The following is a 21,110-nucleotide window of genomic DNA, read 5'->3' on the forward strand; positions in this document are numbered from 1 at the left end:
ATTACATAGAATATTTTTTATAAATTAGTTCATGTTATATTTTCAATATTCAGACATATACTATAATATATATACAGTACAATAAATGCTCTCATTCTTTTTTTAATTTTTTTTTTTGATAAATCCCTGAGAATGTATGTTGACAGTCGCTAAGTTTCCACATGCACAAGCATCGTGTGCCATGCTTCCGGACGAACAGCACTGCAAAGCCACGTGGGTCAGCCTTTTAACTATTAGTATTTCATTTTGTTGGTTTGTTTAAATATGCTGAAAATGTAAAGATGAGTTACAAAGGAGTAAAGCTGAATCCATTCGAGGTACTTATCACAGGATGGAGGTGTTCTGTTTGGTTTTTAAAGCCATTTCAATTATTTTTTTTTTTTTTTTGAGGCTGTGAACGTATACAGAAAACAGGAGAGCTATGTGGACTTTCGCCACTTGACAACATATACTCAGTGTAAACCAAACCTTTTTAACCTCTCTCTCATACAAAACCAAAAGAAAAAAATTAAAAATTATAATAAAATAAAAGGAAAGGAAAAAAAAGTAAGAAAAAGGGAAAAAAATTAAAAAACACACAAACTTTCACAACATGACAATTTAGTCTGCAAACGCAATATAACTATACACATATAATACCGGTGTGGCTCTGTTCTTTAAGTTAAAAAGGGTACAAAGGCAGGCTCAAGTAAAAACAAACCATCCCTCCCTTCCCACCCCCCACCCCCATTCATACAAGTTCTATCAACCAAACCTCTCCCGAACCAACATCATCAGTTTCTTTTTGCCTTTGTAGATTTGTTTCAGGTTGTCGATAAACTGTGTAAACTGAATGTGTCCATCGTGCGCCATTAAGAAGGTCTCTCGGGCCTTGCTGAGGAACTCTATAAACTCACTATAGTGCCGAGGACTGATGTGCGTGAGTCTTGAGTGCGTCGTGTTGATGTAGGCCCCAATTGTGGCATCCAAGAGCTGCCTCAAGGGGGCTTTGTCCAGTGACATGAGCTTACCAGAGTTCCTCCTTCCGTGAAGTCCCACCATGCCAGGAGTGGTCAGAGTGCATCTGCGCAAAATGTCTGACAGTACCGTTGCACACTTGACACTCTTGACCACCAGAGGTATTATAGCTGCAAGCTCATTTTTACCAAGGGAGTGGCTGAGCGCACAGGCCCACAAAACGTCATTAATGGCAGGGTGTGTATCCTGATTGTAGCTCAGGTTGAGATGGGTCATGGCCAGGGTGGCTAGCTTGTAGGCCCTCATGGGGTACCCGCGGTGTTCCATGTACCGTGCTATCGTAAAGAGCTGGGTGTAGCTCATGCCGGTCGTAGCAGCGTCTAGAACAATTTGGTACGCCGTCTCAAAAGCTATGTGATCCTTTTCGCACAGGGTCAGCGCGGAGAGGGCACAGTTCTGAGGGTCCTTCATGGCACACTGCAATGCAAGTGTCCGGGCACTGCTGGCCAGCTTTTCCTGCTGGTGGCAGTCCAGATGGAGGCGAACGATGGTGCTGTTGGACATCACGGTGGTTGCAACTATACTTGTGGCCTCAGTGGGAGTAAAGAGCGTAAACCAGCTCTGCATGATGCTGTCCAGGGCATAGACACCTTCAAGGAACACAGAGAAGCCCTATTACTGACGAGGAGGCTGCACAGAGGTCTTGCCTTATTTCCACCTAACAATCAACGTTTACATGGTTAACCATCACAGGACGTGAGCTAGGCCATGAAATCCTGGAAGGTAATGTGCCTGGGTGCAACCTTTTAGAATAAGGTTATGACATATTATTATTCAGTGAAATACCTAAAAGAAACATGAATTTCCCATAATAAACTTCCTCGGTAGCTGGTATGTGCACTGCACTGCTTGCCATTTCAGAAAATGGCTTATTGCTAATGAGTTCTGGTTCACTGGGGCCTCCTGTCAGTTATCCACCACAGAATCTGAGTCAGAAAAAAATGACCACTCTCACCAAAAGAGAAAGTTTTTATGGAGGGTGTGTGTTTGTATATAGTTTAAAGTACACACAATACAAAATGATTAAGACACACAAAGAAGCAGAAAAATATGATCCGTCATCAAGAGAAAAACGTCAACAGAAGCAGACCTACAGGTGACTCAGATGTTGGAATGTCTGACAAGATCTTTATAACATAACCATTTTAAGGGCAGAGACCCAATGTGGCTGAGCCATAAGAAAATCTTAACTGCGAGTGATCTGAAGACAAGGTACTAAAACTCAAAAGAGAATTAGGTATATGCCTTGGTGCAGGAGTACGGAAGTTGTATTAGCAGTTCTCCAACCGGTATTACTTTTGTAATGCTGCACTAAAGCATCACCTCAACAATCTGATGATTCAATTTTTATACTGAGACCAATTTCCTTTTTTCCAAAGTAACAAACCATTAAGATTAATAAAAGAAAAAACCAAGAAGAATGATTTTACAATATCTAAAAACTCAGGTGGCAGTGTCCTCTCAACAAGAGGGGTATATACCCTTTTCTCATGCAAACAGGAAAACAATTTAACCAACACTCATTTAAAGCAGCCACCATTTTGTTTGTTGACATTCCTACTGGAAATCTAATTTTCTTTAGTACTGATTTACCGCAACAGAGGGGAAACAGTTGGTTGATGGTCTCACAAACTGCAGATTATGGGCAACCAGGAGGATCTTATAGGTTTCACATACCCGAAAGCTCACCTAACCCACACTGTCATTTATCTGTTGGATATGATGACATATGCCCTCAGATGATAAAGAAAAATCTCAGCACACCTAGATAACTTTATATTATTTTAATTAAAATGGATCTAACCACTAACCCACAGTCTCAAGTTAGTTTCAAATGTGGTTTCCAACCTACCAAGGATTCACTCTGCAACTCTTTAATATAAAACTATAAACCTGATAATGATCTCACAGTTCATGAATTCCAGCCCCACATTGGGCTGTGCTGGCAGCATGGAACCTGCTTGGGATTCTCTCTCTCTCTCTCTCTCTCTCTCTCTCTCTCTCTCTGCCCTTTCCCTGCTCACTCTTTAGCTCGCTCAAAATAAATACAAATTAAAACTTAAAGAAACAACCATAGGCCTGATTATCACAAAAAGTTACTAAAAGCACCTTAAGAATGACAGAAATGAACAAAAAGTATTTACTGTGACTTATTCAATTTTAAACAGGAGTATGAAGCCTCACAAATGTGATAGTTGAGAAGAGGAACAGTACAACTAAAGGCTGGAGGCAGGGGTTGGAGGAAAGGAAGACCCTGTGGGTTGCTAGAAGGAACAAGGAGCCTTCGAGAAATCCAGGTAAAAGAGGGAAAACATTCTTGTATTTATAAATGATGAGTTAAATCCAACCAGGAGGCACTGGGGAAAGTTTCTCCTTCTCCAGAGTTTACCTACCCACTTCAGTAGCACACGTCACCAGCCACCTCACCATCTCCCGCCGTCGCCAATTTAAGGTGGACAGTGTCATTCGCATAACCTATAAACACAGGATAACAGAATATTTCAGAAGATGACCCTAAGTCAATGGAAAAAGGAAATAATTCATCCCAAGGTATAAACTACTAGGAGTATTCCCTATGACCAGGAGGATGGAGAGCCATATTTAGAGCAAAGTTCTGCACATCAATTTAGATTCGACCATGGCTTCCCTAGCTGGCCTTGACCTTGCCTAGGAAGCAGGGGGCCCACATTCTACTCCAAATCGGCCGACTGACCAGATGCGGCATCCTGGGCCAGTTGCTCAATTATCACTTTTCTCATCTGCAAAACCAGAGCGCTGGACTGCAGGATTAAGCACAGTCCATGCCCTCACCTCCTCCACAGCTTTAACATATTCTCTGATTCTAGATTTCTGAGGCTCTTCATGAACTAATTCTGACTAGGACCTCTCCGTGGACAAACAGGTATTTTAAAATAATCATTTTAGTTACTCCTTGAAAATCTGGGTGTTCTTTTTTCTGGTGATCAAGAAGCTATGCCTAGGTCTACGGAAAGAAATCATTTTTTGGCATCATTAGTCATCTGATTTTGTTTTTTACTTTCTAATAAGATCCTAAAATAAGTTGATCCACCTCTTCCTACTTCCCCCACCCTTTAAGGTTTAGAACATCTGGGGAATGACATGCCTAAAGCCTTAGAAAGGCATTGTGGGATTTCTTGTTGGGTCCTAGAAAGAATAAGGCAGGGGTTAAGTTCTAAGTGATCTGCCAGATTTTTCCAAAAAAAACCTGCCAGAATTCCAAATAACCAAAAGCTTGGTTAATGGTACTTTCTGCATCATTCCTTAAAGAGGCAGATGATAACAAAAATAAGCCACAGAGCACAAATTTATTTTTAAAAAGAAACATTTATTTTAAAAAGAAATGTCACTGTATAGCAGCAATCCTCTCTACCCTCTACTTGGACACTACTATATAGGGTGAGTACATTTTCCTGTAATCTAAGTCTTTAAACTTTATTAACCATCATGAGGAGACTCTGTAACTAAAAATCTACATTCATCATCTGATCAGGACATTCTATTCCCCATACTTAAGGTAATTATGTAATAATTTCTTTCAATGCTTTTAATGGTATACATGGTATATATTTTAATGGAGAGATTTCCTGAGACAGATCAAAGTTTAAACTTTTCAGTTCCTGGTCTATATAGGAATTTTTTTTAGAAACTATAAGGAAGCAAACATCCATTTGTATGACTAAGAAAGCCTGCCGGAATACTGGAACTGGACCCTGGCCCAATCATTCCTCCTTTACCTAACTTTCTCAAGGTTATAAAAAGGAGCTAGAACTGCCCATCTATAATGAAAATGCAAACATCAATAAAAATTCATACTTCCTCTAAAAATTTAACCCCACAACTGATTCTTTATTATACACGATAGTTCTATTTAAGTCTCTTACTAGCAACAATCTCCTCTATTCATTAAAGGACAAACAGCGGTGTTAAGGCCATAATTCAGAAAATGACCTTTGTTATTGAAGGACACATACAGGGTTTCTCAAAGTACAGTCCCTGCACCTCAGGCAGCAGTCTGGTTCAGCTGGCAATGAGCACAGCTCTGAAATACAGTGCTCTTCTAAAGTCTAACCATTTTGTGCATTGAAGAGTCATTTGCCTGCACTAAAATATCCAAACAGAAACAACCCTAAGATGATGCCTTTATTTAGCAGTTCGTGGTGCCCCAGGAAAGACCACCAGTCATGTACCTGCAGGCCCAGCTCCAGAGACACTTTCAAAAGAGTGATGTCTGGCAAACTGTCCATGAGAGTTGCTATTTTAAATGCATCTTGGGCAAGCTTGAAGATGTGGGATGAGGAGTGAATGTTTTTCTGGATGGATTCTAATACTGTTTCCAGCCTCCGAACGTCGCCTGCAACGAACATGGGAAAACCAAACCAAAGCAAAACAAAACAAATCATACAACCACATACATATACACACACACAAGAGGGAGGGAAAAAAGGAAACAAAACAAAACATAAAGCGCAAGTTAATTTACCTGAAATGTTCACATATGGCACAGATGTCACTACAACTAAGTGTTCCAGAGTTACATGCCTATGAATCTCCGCTTCACAAAGATACACGGAGACACATCCTCGGTAACAAAGGCGCAAAATTAACCGGAATGAACATGAGATAGTAAAAAACCCTCCTTAGTTCCTACTTACATATTTTTGGTGAATATTTCAGGGAGAAAAAAAAATATGTCACCTAACATTTTAATCTGCTTCTGAACCTGAACCACATTTACATGGCATGACACTAAACCTACATTTAGATGGCATGACACTAAACCTAAACTCTGTCAGCACCGAGTTTAATGATGCAATTAAAAGAGGAAAACGTCAGGTTCAAGTGAGTAGCACTTGTTTTACCTTATAAGCTAATGTCCTTACAACCAGACATTAGCACCACTACTGAGAACTGGATGGAAAACATGACCGTTTAAATAAAAAAGGCAAACTATTTAATCATGAAGTCTCAGGACAATCCAATACCTTTGGCTGCAGTTAGCATGGTGGATGCCAGCTCACACTGCTGGGATTCTATGTGGCTTAGAGTGAACCAACGAGGATATCGGTTGGGAACAACTGACGCGATATGGTGTGGGCGGGTGAGGTCTCCAGTTGGAGCAGTAGATTCCAATACTAGTAACCTGTAATGAGAAGACAAGGCAGTTGGCTCCCAGTTATTCCTGGTCCATCACCCTGGCCACAGGGTCTGGTCAGAAAGCAGATGAATGGGTAGATGCTGGGAGAAACTGCTCAGGTCCTTGGTGCAAGAAGAGCTGGTACAGCTACACTCTGCTATCTGGATGCCAAAGTCACCTTGTTAATTGCTCATTACCCAAACTTAAGAGATTTCTTTTCCTTAGCATCATTCAAAAAATTGCAATTATTCAAGGAAATTAAGATATATAGCAATGAAGAGATCTGAAACACAAGGCTCGATGTTTACCTACTTTAAAATTTTTGAATCTTATCACTCATTAAAAAAATAAGAATCAACAGAAACTGATAGTCAGGTGAACATTTAAGACTGAGCTTGCAACGGTCAGGGATCAGTGGATAGCTGAAATGGATAAGCTAACTCATTAAAACACAACATAAGAGGGGAAGTTAGACAAAAAATAAACTCATGCTTCCTGCAGAATTAGTTCCTTATTACTTCAGGAATTTGTAGTTAGAATATGTTCTATCAATCCTATCAGAGATGATGAATGCAAATGATCCAAGTATTTGTCCTTTGACAGTCTTGCATAAATTCAGTGAGATCTCTAAATTTCAATCAGTCTATGTTTGACTGAGAATATGTTGACAAATAAAGAACAATTATTGGAAAACAAAGCACGTGCTTAGCAATCTCTTCCAGATAGAAGTACCAAAGAGATAAGCAGAGTAGCTACAACTGCAATTATTCCTTTACAATCATCAAAACGCTGACCTTAATTCAGGTATACCAGTGTTAGGGACTATGGAATAAGAGCTGAAGACCAAAGGGTGTGAGGCTGGCCTTGGGGCCTCACCCAAGAGCAGTTACTGCTCTGCTAAGCCAAATGCCTCACTTTCATTTCCTTTTATCTAGGGACAAAGAGATGTGAGCATTAAAGAGTGGCAAGGTAAGCTATTAAGTAAGAAGAATTTTGGTGGAGTTGCTATTTAACTTTTCAAAAAACCTAGAATGCCCCTGTGTTCACAGGCAGATCATTCCAGAGTTGCTGTAGAGGAAACTGGTCAATATGCTAAAAGGATGAGAAAATGAGTGCTAAAAACACCCTTTTCCCGCTCTCCCACCCTTCTCTCACTTCCACAAGGACGAAGAAGCAAGTAAGCTACAGGTCTCTTTTCTTTCCTGTTGCCCTGGCTGCCTTGAGAGACTCTAGTAGGTCACACTACCTCCCTTCCACAGCAGTCTTTTAGCAGGACTAGTGGCAAGTAGAAGAAAAGGTTGGAAAACAATCCCCCAGGGCCCTACTAATATCCCCCATAAACAAACTGCCTTGGCAGCAACCAAGGACAGACATCAGTGAGTTTCTGAGTGTTACAAAGCAAGCCTTTCTACCTGACAGATACCTTCCCATAAGCTAGAATCACAGAGAAACCTTTTATTTGACCCCTCAACTTTACAGTGGTCTTAGCAATCATATAACATTAGCATTCTTCCCTTTCAAACAGGAGCAAAATTCTTAAGATTTATGGAAGCATAGAGCTAAGCATCTGTCTTCGTCTGACAACTTCTATTTCAGCTTCCAAAAATGGGAATAAAAACTTACAAAACTGTGCCCTAAAATAGACCAAGGGGTATAAAGTAATTTGGTGGGGGGATTTCTGCTTATGTTAGTTATTAATTGATCTGGGGACATTTTAAAAATTAGATAAGAGAGAACTCAACAAGCTTTCTCTGACAGGTTAAACAGATTTCATGGCGCCAAGGAAAGAATACCAAGTTAAAAGACATCAGACTCAATACACATGGGCACACAGGTAGGTACACACACACACACACACACACACACACAAGCACGCACACTCACTGGATAAAAAAAGAGGCCTCCTGAAAGATGTAAGCTGCCCTCACACAGGCAAGAATTTCTTTCGAATCCACTACAATGTTTCCGGACACAGAAACTTTGATGAAAAGATTCTACGGGACCAAACTACTCCCCAGCACCTCAAACTCTTAGGCGTGTGTGTACATGGTCTGTCTTTCTTTGGTGACTATAACTAAGTCTAATCTGCACTTTAAGACAGAAATGTTTTAATTATTTAAAAAAGGAAAAATCTCATATTTTAAGAAAAGGAGATATGCCTTTCAGGTCCTTAACGTTTAATAGGCAACAGTTAAGATTAAAAAACATAATCTTGAATTCATTAAAAAATATTCACCTAGACAAATTCATGGTAAAAAATATTTGATGAACAGACTTTAAAAAGTAAAGTGAAGGGGCACCTGAGCAACTCAGCCAGTCGAGCATCCGACTCTTGATTTTGGCTCGGTTCATGATTCCAGGGTCATGGAATCCAGCCCTGTGCTGGGCTCCGTGCTGAGTGTGGAGTCTGCTTGGGATTCTCTCTCTCTCCCTTTGCCCCTCCACCCCCGTTACCCCTCTTGTGCACTCTCTCTAAAAAATTTTTTAAGAATAAATAAAAAGGAAAGTGAAAATAGGAAGGTCAGTGGCAGAGAACAACATAATCTAATTATCATTCATAAAAGGGAGGGCTGGGGAGTAGTAGTCAGACTGAGGAGAGCAGGTCCTGGAAAATGCCTAATAGTGCTGCCTTCAACCCTAGTCACCAGGCCTCATCCTCCCTTAAGCTCCAGGTGAGCACAAAGGGGTTTCAGCGATACTATGGCCTTCCCTACACTATTGATGCAGCAGCTGTGAAGGGCTCCCTCAGTTATTACATTCAGTCAAGTAAACTTATTATTTACCACTGTTTCAAAATCTAATATTTTCAAAACAATTAACTAATTAGGAAGATTTCAACTGTTGCTCCCTTGTGATTAAACTTGGCCTAAAATTGTTCTTTAATTCCCAAATTCTAGCTTCAAGAAAAGTAAGAAAAAGCCACCATGAGCACAAGTATGATAGCAGTCTAGGAGACAATTCTTCCTTTACTGTAAAATAAAAAGCCAAATAAACCAACAAACAAACCACCACTACAACAATCCAAGAAGCATAAATAGTTTCTTTAGCTTTGCTGCTGCCTACAAGAGATATGAATGAATGAGAAGTCAGTTAACAGCCATTTTTTTCCCAGTGGGGAATTTGGATTGCCTCTGCCCAACTGGGCTGTGAATACGTACCGCATTGCTCTCAGTGCAATTTTGTATGCCAATTCAGCATCATGAGGTAGGAGAGAGGTGAAGAGATACTTGGCAAATGTGTGCATTGGAACGCTCTCCCGATGGATTATTTCGCCTAAACCACTATATGGTCCGGCTGTGGGAAGAGAGCATACACATTTTACATTCCTAAAAAAGGAACTAAGACTTCTTGTAAAGTATATTTTTAAAAATTTTTATGTTACGTTATGACATATACAAGCTATTCTAGTTAAGAATGTAACCAAAGTGACATAGTAGAAAGAAATACAATTCTTAGTCAAAAATGATTCCACAGGGTGTAGTATCCAGTATCCAATCACTTCAGGAACAGTCCCCAACTAACTGTACCATAGCGAAAATGAGAATCACAGAACTAAGGGGCAGAGCTTTTTCATATTATAACTGCTTCAGAGAAAGAAACCCTCTGAAGCATAAAATCTCACTGAATTCAAGAGACATCCTTTCTCACTGTGTGACATCTGAGCATCCAGATTTGCAAACGCACAGACGACTGTGCAGCTTAACTGTGGAACTTGCCCCTGGACCCCATCAGTCTTGTGGGCATGGACAAGTGAGGTTTCCAGAAAAGAGTGCTTCGCCTCAAGGGAGGACTCTTAAACCACAAATCCCAATGCAAAGACTTTAAACACAGTTGCTTCTAATAAGCAGAAATAGGTATTAATTCTCGGAAAGTGATTAATAATAAAAGAATAGTTAGTAATCCATTTGATACTCACCACAGGCAAAAGAAAAAAAAAAATAAAGTAACTGGAAATCTACTACTTTGAGGGCTCCAAAAGACCAATTTCAAAAGTAAAATTACATTTAAGCTGTCAAAACTCATTTCTTAGTAGGTTATGACAGGCATGGTGACAGAACTAACTTCCCTTGTGAGCTCTCTGAACGCTGCCCGAAGAAAGGCAATACCAAATTTTAAAATAAATTTTGAAAGGAAACCACAGTGGTTAGTTCAACTACTTTCCACTTAGGTACTTTGAGGTTTAGTTACTGTAAAGTGTTTAATAAATTAGTTTCCATGTCACCTTTGGGTAACATTTGTTTAATGATTTCTAGAATTATGAACCATGACACTACTGCTCAAAGGACATAATACATTTGTTTTCCATGAGAAAAATCAGTCTGGCGAAGAGTTTAGAATGCAAGAAATGTCAGTTCAGAAGAAATGGTGTGAAGAGTTGGAATTGGGCACTGAGTAGGAGCATGATACATTACAGATAATTTTAATAGAGATTATTTTAACATTTCTGTATTTTTTGGTTAGTATTTTTGAACTGTTCATTTTTTAAGGACTTTGAAAATCGTATTCTCATAAAAATTTGTTTTTTTACCTAGGCAAACTAAAATCCACCCTACAGTTCTAATTTTACCAAATCCATGACCTTTCTTTTACGTTTAAGACATTTAAAAATATTCTGCAAAAGTTGATATAGCATTATAGTTCTGCCTTTAGTTTAAATAATGAGGCCAAACTATTTAAATTATTATTATGGACTGAAAGTTTATATTCCCCACCCCAATTCATATGCAGAAGCCCCAACTCCCAAGGTGAACTATACTTGGACATAAGGCCTTTACAGAGGTAATGAAGGTTAAATGGGTTCATAGGGTATGGCCCTGATCCAATAGGATTAGTGTCCTTATAAGAACAGATATCAAAGAGTTCTCTTTCTCTTTCTACCCTTCTGCTTGTGAGAGCACAAGAAGACAGACATATACAAGACAGGAAGAGAGGGCTCACCAGAAATTTAATTATCGAGCACTTTGGCCCTGGACTTCCCAGCCTCCAGAATTGTGTGAAATTTCTATTGCTTAAGCCACCCACTCTGCAGTATTTTGCTATGACAGCCTGGGAAGACTAAGACACTAACTCTACTTAAGGCCTAGTTATAGCAAACTTGTAGACTATCTATTTTCTTCATTTCTCCTCCATTTCCTTTCAATGTTTCCCTTAAATCATCAAGTTACCTTTTTGTGCTATGCAAAACAGGCCAGGATACATAATCAACACTTCTTGTTATGATACCTCCCAACAAGAAAAACATTCGGCCGATTATTCAGAATTATTTGTAGATGAATAATCAGTGTAATCCCTGAACTCCCAGAAGTGCTTTACCATTATGTCAATTGGCCCAATGTGCCAATATTGCATTGTGGTCAAAAGCGATCAACACGCAGCAACAATACAGGGTTACTACTGTTTCTTTTTCAGAAAAAGTTAGCATCTTTTATTTCAGAATAGTTAGTGTCTGCTAACTACTATGCTCCTGAAATTTACAAAGTAACTGTAAGAAGAACTGATGCCCCAGTGCAGTGAACTCAGTCATGGAGTGCTTATTTTCAGGAGTTTACAGAAATGGTCCCTTGGCTTCCCCTTAGACTGCTTCCCGTCCTGCACTACCCATTCTTTACAGTCCTAGCAGGATCAGGAAAGTAAAGGAAGCAGTGATGAATCAACAGCATTCCTTAGCAGGCACAGTTCTTTAAAAAAAATGTTTAACAGGGAGGGATGCGCTAATCAACAGCTAAGAAAAAGTTTTAAAATATTCATGAGTAATGAACATGGAGACATTTAAAAAGGCAAATGATAAACAGGTATAAGACACTATCAACTCTATAAAAAGCACACATTCTCTTCCTGTCCTTCAGTATAATGGAAATCAAAACTCAGTTACTAAGAGCCAATGACAACATAAAAGTTTGTGTCTAATGGTACTGCTTGTATCAAAAGGAATTAAACAGGAGGGAACTAAAACAAAACAGTAATAAAAGAATGAAGATCACCTGAAATTTGCCAAGATAGGCTTTTTTTAATCTTTAGAAGAAAAAAAAAAGTTAAGGAGAGTGCTTCAAAAAATTACTATCAAGAATTTTACCAAAATTACTCTTGTTATTAAGAACATTTTCCCTTTAAAATACACTTATAAAACACACAAATGTATGATACTGTAATAGATTTGATAAAGGTTTTTCTTTCAAAGAGATCTTTAGCTTTGGACAAATAAAAGGCAGTGAAATGTTATTTTCTCTAAATCCTTTCCCTGTATGCAACAGTTCTAAATATATGATGAGAACACCACACTTTACTCATCTATCAATCACAGACAATCCCACAATAATAATACCCATGTACTTAAGATATAGAAGCAACTTTACCCAGTAGGCATCACCGAAATTTGCATAAAAGATTAGGCTAGTATACAAATTACACTTACTCTTTTCCAGAAAAAAAACAAAACAAAGAAAAAAAACTTTTTAAAAATAATGCCAGCCAAAATTTCTTAGGCCATTCAGCTCTTGACCTTATAAAAAGAAGAGAATTAAGACTGATTTAGAGAGTCCATGAAACTTTGAACTTGGTGAATCTACGCTTAATGAATTCTCTGAAAGAATTAGCGAGTGGTAATTCATTCCTGGAGCCTCCAAGTCCTTTGCTAACACATGCAAAACAACATACTCAAAACCCAGATGTCATGTAAAAGCCAAAATAATAATTCAGAGGAATGCCGATGAATTTCCATTTCATTATTTAAGTGATCAAGTAAATAGGTACATGGCTACCAGCAAGAACTCGCAAAATATCAAACTTAACATTTATCTCAGTAACAACATAGACTAAATAGTGACAGTCCTTTTCAAGGTTTGTGGCATTAAAAGAGGCTCATTTCTAACAGGCTATCTCACATCACCACTTATATCAAATGACATACAAGTGAACATCAGTACTTTTTGATTAAGTGATATTATTTTTTGGATAGTAAACACTCCTGTGACATTCAGTGGCCATACCAATCAGAATAACTACCATACTGAATGCATAAAAACAGTATTCCCAACATAAGAAAGCTTAGTGCCTCAATAAAATTGGCAGAACAAGCGGAAAACTTCTTTATCACACTACCTTCTAATAGGAAGACTGCTTGCTTGCGAAAAATTTTCACCAGTGTGTCATCCAATTCAATTTCCTGAAGCTTGGAAATGAGCTGCTCCTCATTCCGGCAAACCTTCTCTTGTGTGTACAGCCCGTCAGGCATGATACGCTGCTGTCCCAGCCCTATCAGGGCGACTTCCACAGCTAGTGTTAAATAGGATTCCCCCTCTTCTAAGAATTTGTGTGCAGGGAGATGCTGGTATTCCAGAGACTTGCACTGTCCCATATTCTCTGTAAAATGTCACAAAAGAAAGCAGAGTTCAGATACTACTTTTGCAGGTACCGATAGGTATAAATATTTATTTTACCCAGGACCATTAAATGAATCGTTGACGTTATTCCAAGAAAAATAGAAAATACGTTTCTTACGTTAAAGTGCGTAGTTTTCTAGATCTTTTAAAAAATGACCATGAATGACTAGATATGTATGTTTTAAGGGACAGAATATTACAAATATTTTCCTCCCGCTGAAAATGAATCACCAAAAAACCCTACAAATCTAAGAAGAGATCTTAAGAATACTAAAGAGTAAAAAAAACCCAAAAAAAACCAAAAACAAAAAAACAAAAAAAAACTTTACTTAAACAAGAGTAAACTTATATAATGACTGCCATAGTTACCAACTCTTTAAAGCCCGGCATTAAAAAAGAAGTTGTTTCCAAAGTGTTATCACAATATTGGAATTTAATGAAGAAATTAGAGAACACAACATACTAACCAATTTCAAGGTCCTTTCTGCTATCAAAGAGTCATATCAGTTATCAAGAGGAACGATTCTTTGAGCATTCTCCTATCTCTGCTGAAGCACTTCTATGAGAAATTTTAACCAACTTCAACCATCAGACTCCCAAGGAAAATGAATTCAGAGTCATAGCTTTCACCGTCCTGACAGAGTCTGGGGCACCCATAATCCATGAAGGCAAACACCACAGGGGAAATTGTGGAGGGACAACATTATTAATCCTCTGTGTTCACCCATTCATGAGAGCAGAAAAGGGACAGTACTCCCTCCCTGCCACACCTCTGTCCACAGCCCACAGGCAGTGATTTTAACGCTGATTCTTAAGTTTCAAGAGGCCAGAGAGAAATCTCAAAACATGCTTTAACGGAATGTGTGACGTAGGGGAGCCTGGGTGGCTCAGTTGGGTAAGTGTCTGACTTCGGCTCATGTCATGATCTTATAGTCTGAGACTTCAAGCCCCACGTGGGCTCTCTTGCTGTCAGCACAGAGCCCACTTGGGATCCTCTGTCTTTCTGTCTCCCTCTCTCTCTTTCTCTGCGCCCCTCCCCCACTTGCCCTCTGTCTCAAAATAAATAAATGAACTTAATAAAATAAAATAATGTGTGATGTAAAACACTTTTAGTGACATTAGATAATCCTCTTAAAGTAGACTACAACCCATTTAAGTCATAAGTAACTTCTAAGGCAAAAACAAATTTAAAAAGTAACCAAATTTCTAGTTCCCAATGCTAGGATATACATCTTTATCTTAAATCTTAACGCTGGAAAAGAGTCATAAATTCTTAGATGCAGAATCACTAGCTAGAAGAAAATACGTATTTCTAAGGTTCTTTAACACATGCGCCCAACTGTGGATTCGAAGATTTTTCTCAGCGTGTTAAGTTTTCCATAAAACCATGGGAATGCCCATTTCCTTGCTCCCTTGTTAACCGAAAGTACTACTAACCATACAGATTCACAAAACCAACTGTGACAAGAAACACTGACCAATGCCACTCAAGGTTTAGGGGAAAAAAAGCACAGGAGACAATGCCAACAGTGTTACCTGTAAAATCGGAGAACCCAGAGAAGCTTTCATCATCAATTCGGCAAGCTTCCATAAGGCTGCTAAAAAGAGTGCCCACAGGGTCCAGGGGGTGTCCAACCCAGCCCTCGAGATTGGTTATCAAGGTGAGGCTTTTATGGGGTAGCTCTGTATAAGAAAAGAAAATTGAGGGATGGAGACAAGTAGAGGAAGAGATGCTTTTAATAGTGGCATCCTAACAAATTAGTCCTGAATTCCACTGGCAATTCTTCTTTAATTAAAAAAACGATCGTACACATAATACCCAACATGTGAACAATTTGGTGTTCTCAAAGTTTATCTGTAAATCCATATAAATGGTGCCAACTTTCGAGGACAGGCCTGTGTGTCCAAGGTACTGGGTTAACATTACCACTTATACTATTAAATTATGTTATATGAGGAAAAATGAGTTCCAAATTTTTACCGAGAAGTGAGGAACAACTCCCCTTACTTCCCCCAAGAGTGGCATTAGAGAAGACTAAGAAGTCTCCCTGGAATTATACTGGATAACTATATTAAGAAGATACATCGAAGTCAATGTTCACTGGGTCACCTACACGGGAGACTAGATGGCAGTGGCAACCTGGGTCCGACTTGGGACTTCTCTATGGGTATCATTTAATTACTACCCTAGCACCTATGAAAGTCCTCATTATCATGGATCTGTAAGCCATTAAAGAGAGGATCTTTGCCACAAAGGGGAACTACAGCAGAAGATAACATAATTTGGATGAAACATATCCTTTGCATTTTCTCAACAGAATGGTAGCACTTTCAAGTTCTTATGTTAAATTATAGTCCTGAGAAAAAAGCTGTAAATATTCTAATATATGTTCTTTGTTGTAAAATATGCAAAATTTTACATCCAAGTGTTTACTAAAGTAATAAATAAGAGTAGCTCCTTCTTAGAGGAAAATATAATGAAATCTATACACAAGATAAAATATCCAAGAAAAAAGCTGACTTTTTGTAAATAACTGAAGAACCATTTCATGGATCCAACAGTCCTTTTAGAAGTCTTCTGGTTTTAGACCATCAACTATCAGTACATACAAAATAAACCATGGCTGGGCACAATATATGAAAATTTATAGAAGTTGAGTCTTATATTCCTTGGAGGGGTCTTTCCCTTTAGTTTCTGTCACTGTTTTTCATATACATAATCAGTATGAAAAAAGAAAGAGGAGTTTACTCTTGGAACAACAAAATATATATGTTTTATGGGGGGGGTGATATATGGTGAAAGGAGGTGTGGTACTTACACAAATAAATCTATTATCAAGTGATGGAAACGACATAAAATTTTATAAAGTATTTCCTCTTATTTCTTTCCACACAAACATTAGTGAAAAAAGAGAAAAGAGAGAAATAAACAAAAAAAGGAGTGTCATTTTTTTTTTTTTCAAAATCAAGAAGCAAAGTGAAGTCAGACAGAGAAAGACAAATACTGTATGATCTCACTTATAAGTGGAATCTAAAAAAAACCCCCAAGCTTCTAGATACAGAGAAAAGACTGGTAGTTGCTAGAGGCAGGGGTGGGTGTGGGTGAAATGGGTGAATGGGGCCAAAAGGTGCAAATTTCCATTCATAAAATGAACAAGTCATAGTGATATAATGTGCAGCAGGACAACTACAGTTAATAATACTGTACTGCAGGGGCACCTGGGTGGCTCAGTCAGTTAAGCCTCCGACTCTTGATTTCAGGGTTCCTGAGTTCTAGCCCTGAGTGAGGCTCTGCACTGACAGTGCTGAACCTGTTTGGGAACCTCTATCTCCATCTCTCTCTGCCCTTCCCCTGCTCATTTCCTCTCAAAAATAAATAAATGAACACTTAAAAATGTATTAATAATACCGTACTGTATATTTGAAAGTAAATCTTAAAAGTTCTCATCATAAAAAAAGTTTGTCAGGGTGCGTGGGTGGCTCAGTCGGTTAAGCATCCAACTTCAGCTCAGGTCATGATCTCATGGCTCGTTAGTTCGAGCCCTAAGTCAGGCTCTGTGCTGATAGCTCAGAGCCTGGAGCCTGCTTTGGATTCTGTGTCTCCCTCTCTCTCTGCCCCTTACCCACTCACACTATATTTCTTTCCTTCAAAAATAAATACAAATGAAATGAAATGTGATCATTTCAAAATACATAAATATCGAATCATTATGTTGTACACCTGAACTAATTTGTTATATGTGAATTATACCTCAATTAACAACAAAAAGCTGACATATTATGCCAAACAGTATTGAAAATGTACAAGGTGTATATACATATACTAATCTTGATCACATAACAAATAGCTGTCATGGCAGTTTGGAATTGTAACAGCTGTGGAAAAGCTATTCTTTTAATATGAACCAATAAAAAAGTAGAAAAGATATAGGTATAGAAATGTAATCACAGTAATAATTAAGAATAGTCTGAAATAAGTTATCATTGCTCACAAGATAAAAGAGAAATGGGTCTAAGAATGGTCTCAAAGACAAATTAAAGGAGTCTAACTTAACACATATTCTAATTTACCTATACAAACTAACATTTTTTACACTTTCCGTTTCTTAGATAATGCAACATTTTAAAAATCTTTACTTATTTTTTATTTTTAGAGAGAAAGAGAGTATATGAGTGGGGGAGAGGAGCAGAGAGAGAAAGAGAGAGAATCCTAAGCAGGCTCCACACTCAGCATGGAGTCCGGTGCAGGGCTGGATCCCACAACGACCTGGGATCATGTCCTGAGCCAAAATCAAGAGATGGATGCTCAACCGACTAAGCCATCAAGATGCCCCAGATATTGTTTAAAACATTTTTTTAAGATGGTTTATTGAGAGAGAGAGAGAGAGAGAGAGAGAGAGAGAGAGAGAGAGAGAGAAAGAGAGAGAGAGAGAGATTGATTGATTCCTAGGCAGGCTCCATGCTGTCAGCACAGAACCCAATGTGGAGATCATGACCTGAACTGAACAGATCATGACCTAAAATGAAATCAAGAGTTGAACGCTTAACCAACTGAGCCATCCATGTGGCCCTAAAAACAACATTTCTAAGAAAAGTTTATGATTTTTTTAATCTGATAATCATCATGACCTAGCTTTATTTCTGCAGTACAAAAAGTGCCTCACTTCTCTTAGCTTGAATTATTATTATCCTTTATACTTTTCAGAAGTAGCTATAGACTGTGGCTACTTTTGGCTATAGATTGTGTTTAGGGGAAGAGGGATTTCAGAAAAATTTTTTAAAAATCTACATAGTATGTTTTGTAAACACATCTGGTAACCAGTTATGTTATGAAGAACATGAAGAAATGAACAAAATAATGATAGCCAGGGATATTACCTTCCAATTTCATTTGAGCTCCCCTTTCTTTGGTTACAATTTTAACTCTGATATTTTCTTTCATCACATAAATGATAATGTTAATTAACATCTATAATAATTCTGATATAGAGGGTATTAAAAGTTACAACAAACACTCATTCCAACTTTCAGCCTATTACAACAACTTGTGATAAATTTTAGCTGTATCCTTGGTGTGTGTATAATCATAGAAGGATTAAAAACAAAAACATAACTCAAAAAAAAACCCCTAGCAGCTAAAAGTATTTGTCTGAATAAGAAATAAAACTCCACAGTGAAAAAACAAACCTAATCAAAGCAACATAAAAAAATTTATAATCTATGGAAGGAACAAGAAGTGCATTAATTAATCAGAAAAAGCATATGTATTTCTTTTTCTGATCAGGGCCTTCTGAGTATAACTCTCTGAAATTACTGTTACTCAGCAGTACTTATTTAAAAGATTAATAGTAAATTAAGAAAAAGAGAAGTTAAATGTGTCCTGTCAGTTGGCAGCTCATCAGATGTTATTTACAGAATTTGAAAAATCAAATCTGATCACTTTAAACAAATACCATGTCCCGACACACAAACTGTTACAGCTAAGAAGTTTTAAAGTACTTACATATTATGCCAGGCTCTGTTTTAAGAGCTTTGTAGCAATTAACTTATTTAATTTTCTCAACAACTCTAATAAATAGATCCTCTACTGAGCTCCATCCACAGATGAGGAATCTACTGCCTAAGGTCTCCTAGCTGGGACCCAATGCTAGGATTCAAACATGGACAGTGTGCCCCCAGACCCCTTACTGTTAGAATTAGAATGCACTTTCACAAAATAAGCTATTGGCTCACTGGCATTTTTGATAATTCAGACACACTAAATAACTACTTGAACAACAACAAAATTATCCCCTTAAAAAAATTAACTAACCTAAGAAATGTTTTAAAAAATCCTACTTCTTACAACACTTAACCAAGACAAAACATGCCTCAAATTTCTCACAGATCAGCTATTACATATTCCAAATGAGTAGTGAGTAAAGCCATCTCCTAATTTCAAAAGCCATCTCTCCCCAAAAGATGACAAAATCCAGTGATGTCATCACCAAGAATCCCATTCCATTGGAAACAAACTCCTTCACATTCACCTTTTTTCTGAGTCCGGAACATTTCCAACTGTTTCTGTTGCTGTCTTCTTAACGTGTTAACAATAGCTATTGCTAGTCTCAGGGCTTCTCTGGGGTACCCATGAGAACGTAATGCATCCACTCTTGCACAAGCTGTAGGAACATGTTCTAAAACAGAAAGTTAAGGGGACAAAGTTGTCATCGTCAGATATATGTGCAAAAATAGCATGTAAATAGTATGATGTTTTTCCCCAAAATACTATTAAAAAGACCTAAGAAGCCATTTCTGAACTTGGATTTGAATGCAAAACTCAGCTCCTCCTGCCAAGCATTCATCCCTCTCCCATTGAATCCCTCAACTCTCCACCTCCCACTCCAATAATGCTATAGAAACGAAACAAAGAAGTAAGTCATGGAAATGTCTTTCCGGTTTGGCCACTTACCATGCCAGAGGGGCCACCCGCGGGAGTCAAAGAGGGAGTTTTCAGTGTCGTCATGGTAACAGTAGTTGGTGTATAGGTCACTGCTGATAATGTGCTGCAAGTGGCTATCCTGCCAGTGGAGATCGCATGCCTCGATGGCTCGGGTGAACACTGTCCGATGTGGCCTGTTCGATGAATCTGTTTTTTCCACAATTCAGAAAGCCGTGTCAGCTATTATTCACATGTGAATAAATCAGTCATACCATTCTGTGGCCAGATGTTCATGAACACACCCACACACACTGTCCTGCACCCCCTAAGCAGAAAGATGAAGGGTGAATACTCTCGTGTCCTAAGTACTAGGAGGCAAGTCAGCCCAAAGAGCCACCATCCACTCACTTGTTTTATCAAACACAAACACTCTGCAGCCATCAAAGCTAAGGTTAAAGGCATCCTGCAAAAAGAAGGGTCAAGTCTAGTTTCCATGCCAAATACACTCAAAGGAGGCACTCGGCACAAAAGTCACATGAAAACTCACTGCTCCCCACTTCTGAGGTGCTGTGGTGGGCTGCCCTGATGGGATCAACAGCTCTCACAAACACTATGCAAGAGATGCGACACCAGCCATGGAACCTTTCAGGAAGATGCAATCAGCCTTTAAAAGATATGCATAAGGGTTGTGCTTTTGGTTGTATTTTTTAACTATATTGTGCGGTTTTGCACAATTAAAACTATTATGCTTCTTGGGATATAATGCTTAAATGCCACTTTATATCCCAAAGGGCATAAATGCATATAGTTAACATTTCACAAAGCCACACAACATAGCTACAAAACAAACCAGCGCACTTACCTTGCCCCTACAGGCTGCCTCCTGACTCCTGTGCAGGTTCCATGACTGGTGTGATGTCCCCAGCATAGTGTATGCCGGGGCATCACAAAAGAGCAGAAGCATACACTCCGAAGAGGGTTCAAGTTTCAGGACCTGACGGAGAAAAGAAATGTTTGGGGAATAAAGAATATTCTCATCCTAAATCCTGGGATTATTCAGTCCCTCTGGATGACATGGTTCCAATTCTGCAACTGCAATCCCACACCTCGGGTCCCCACTCCAGACTTACCTTCAACT

At 38.6% G+C, this 21,110-nt stretch overlaps 1 protein-coding gene across 1 annotated transcript in view; it reads right to left on the reverse strand.

The window, feature by feature from the left end:
• Positions 1 to 21,110, reverse strand: part of ZSWIM6 (zinc finger SWIM-type containing 6) — a 198,894-nt gene that overhangs the window by 1,143 nt on the left and 176,641 nt on the right. Inside the window, exons 7-15 of the mRNA XM_040493311.1 lie at positions 20,003 to 20,179; positions 19,581 to 19,727; positions 15,088 to 15,234; positions 13,271 to 13,531; positions 9,331 to 9,466; positions 6,021 to 6,178; positions 5,226 to 5,389; positions 3,411 to 3,492; positions 1 to 1,607 (exon numbers count right to left, since the gene is read on the reverse strand). The exon at positions 1 to 1,607 is cut by the window's left edge and continues 1,143 nt beyond it. Of these exons, the coding sequence (XP_040349245.1) occupies positions 745 to 1,607; positions 3,411 to 3,492; positions 5,226 to 5,389; positions 6,021 to 6,178; positions 9,331 to 9,466; positions 13,271 to 13,531; positions 15,088 to 15,234; positions 19,581 to 19,727; positions 20,003 to 20,179 (2,135 nt within the window). The 3' untranslated portion in view covers positions 1 to 744. The remainder of the gene's footprint in view (positions 1,608 to 3,410; positions 3,493 to 5,225; positions 5,390 to 6,020; positions 6,179 to 9,330; positions 9,467 to 13,270; positions 13,532 to 15,087; positions 15,235 to 19,580; positions 19,728 to 20,002; positions 20,180 to 21,110) is intronic.

This window comes from Herpailurus yagouaroundi, unplaced genomic scaffold, assembly GCF_014898765.1.
Source record: "Herpailurus yagouaroundi ecotype Mexico unplaced genomic scaffold, PumYag 29, whole genome shotgun sequence".
In the NCBI taxonomy this organism is placed as follows: Eukaryota; Metazoa; Chordata; class Mammalia; order Carnivora; family Felidae; genus Herpailurus; species Herpailurus yagouaroundi.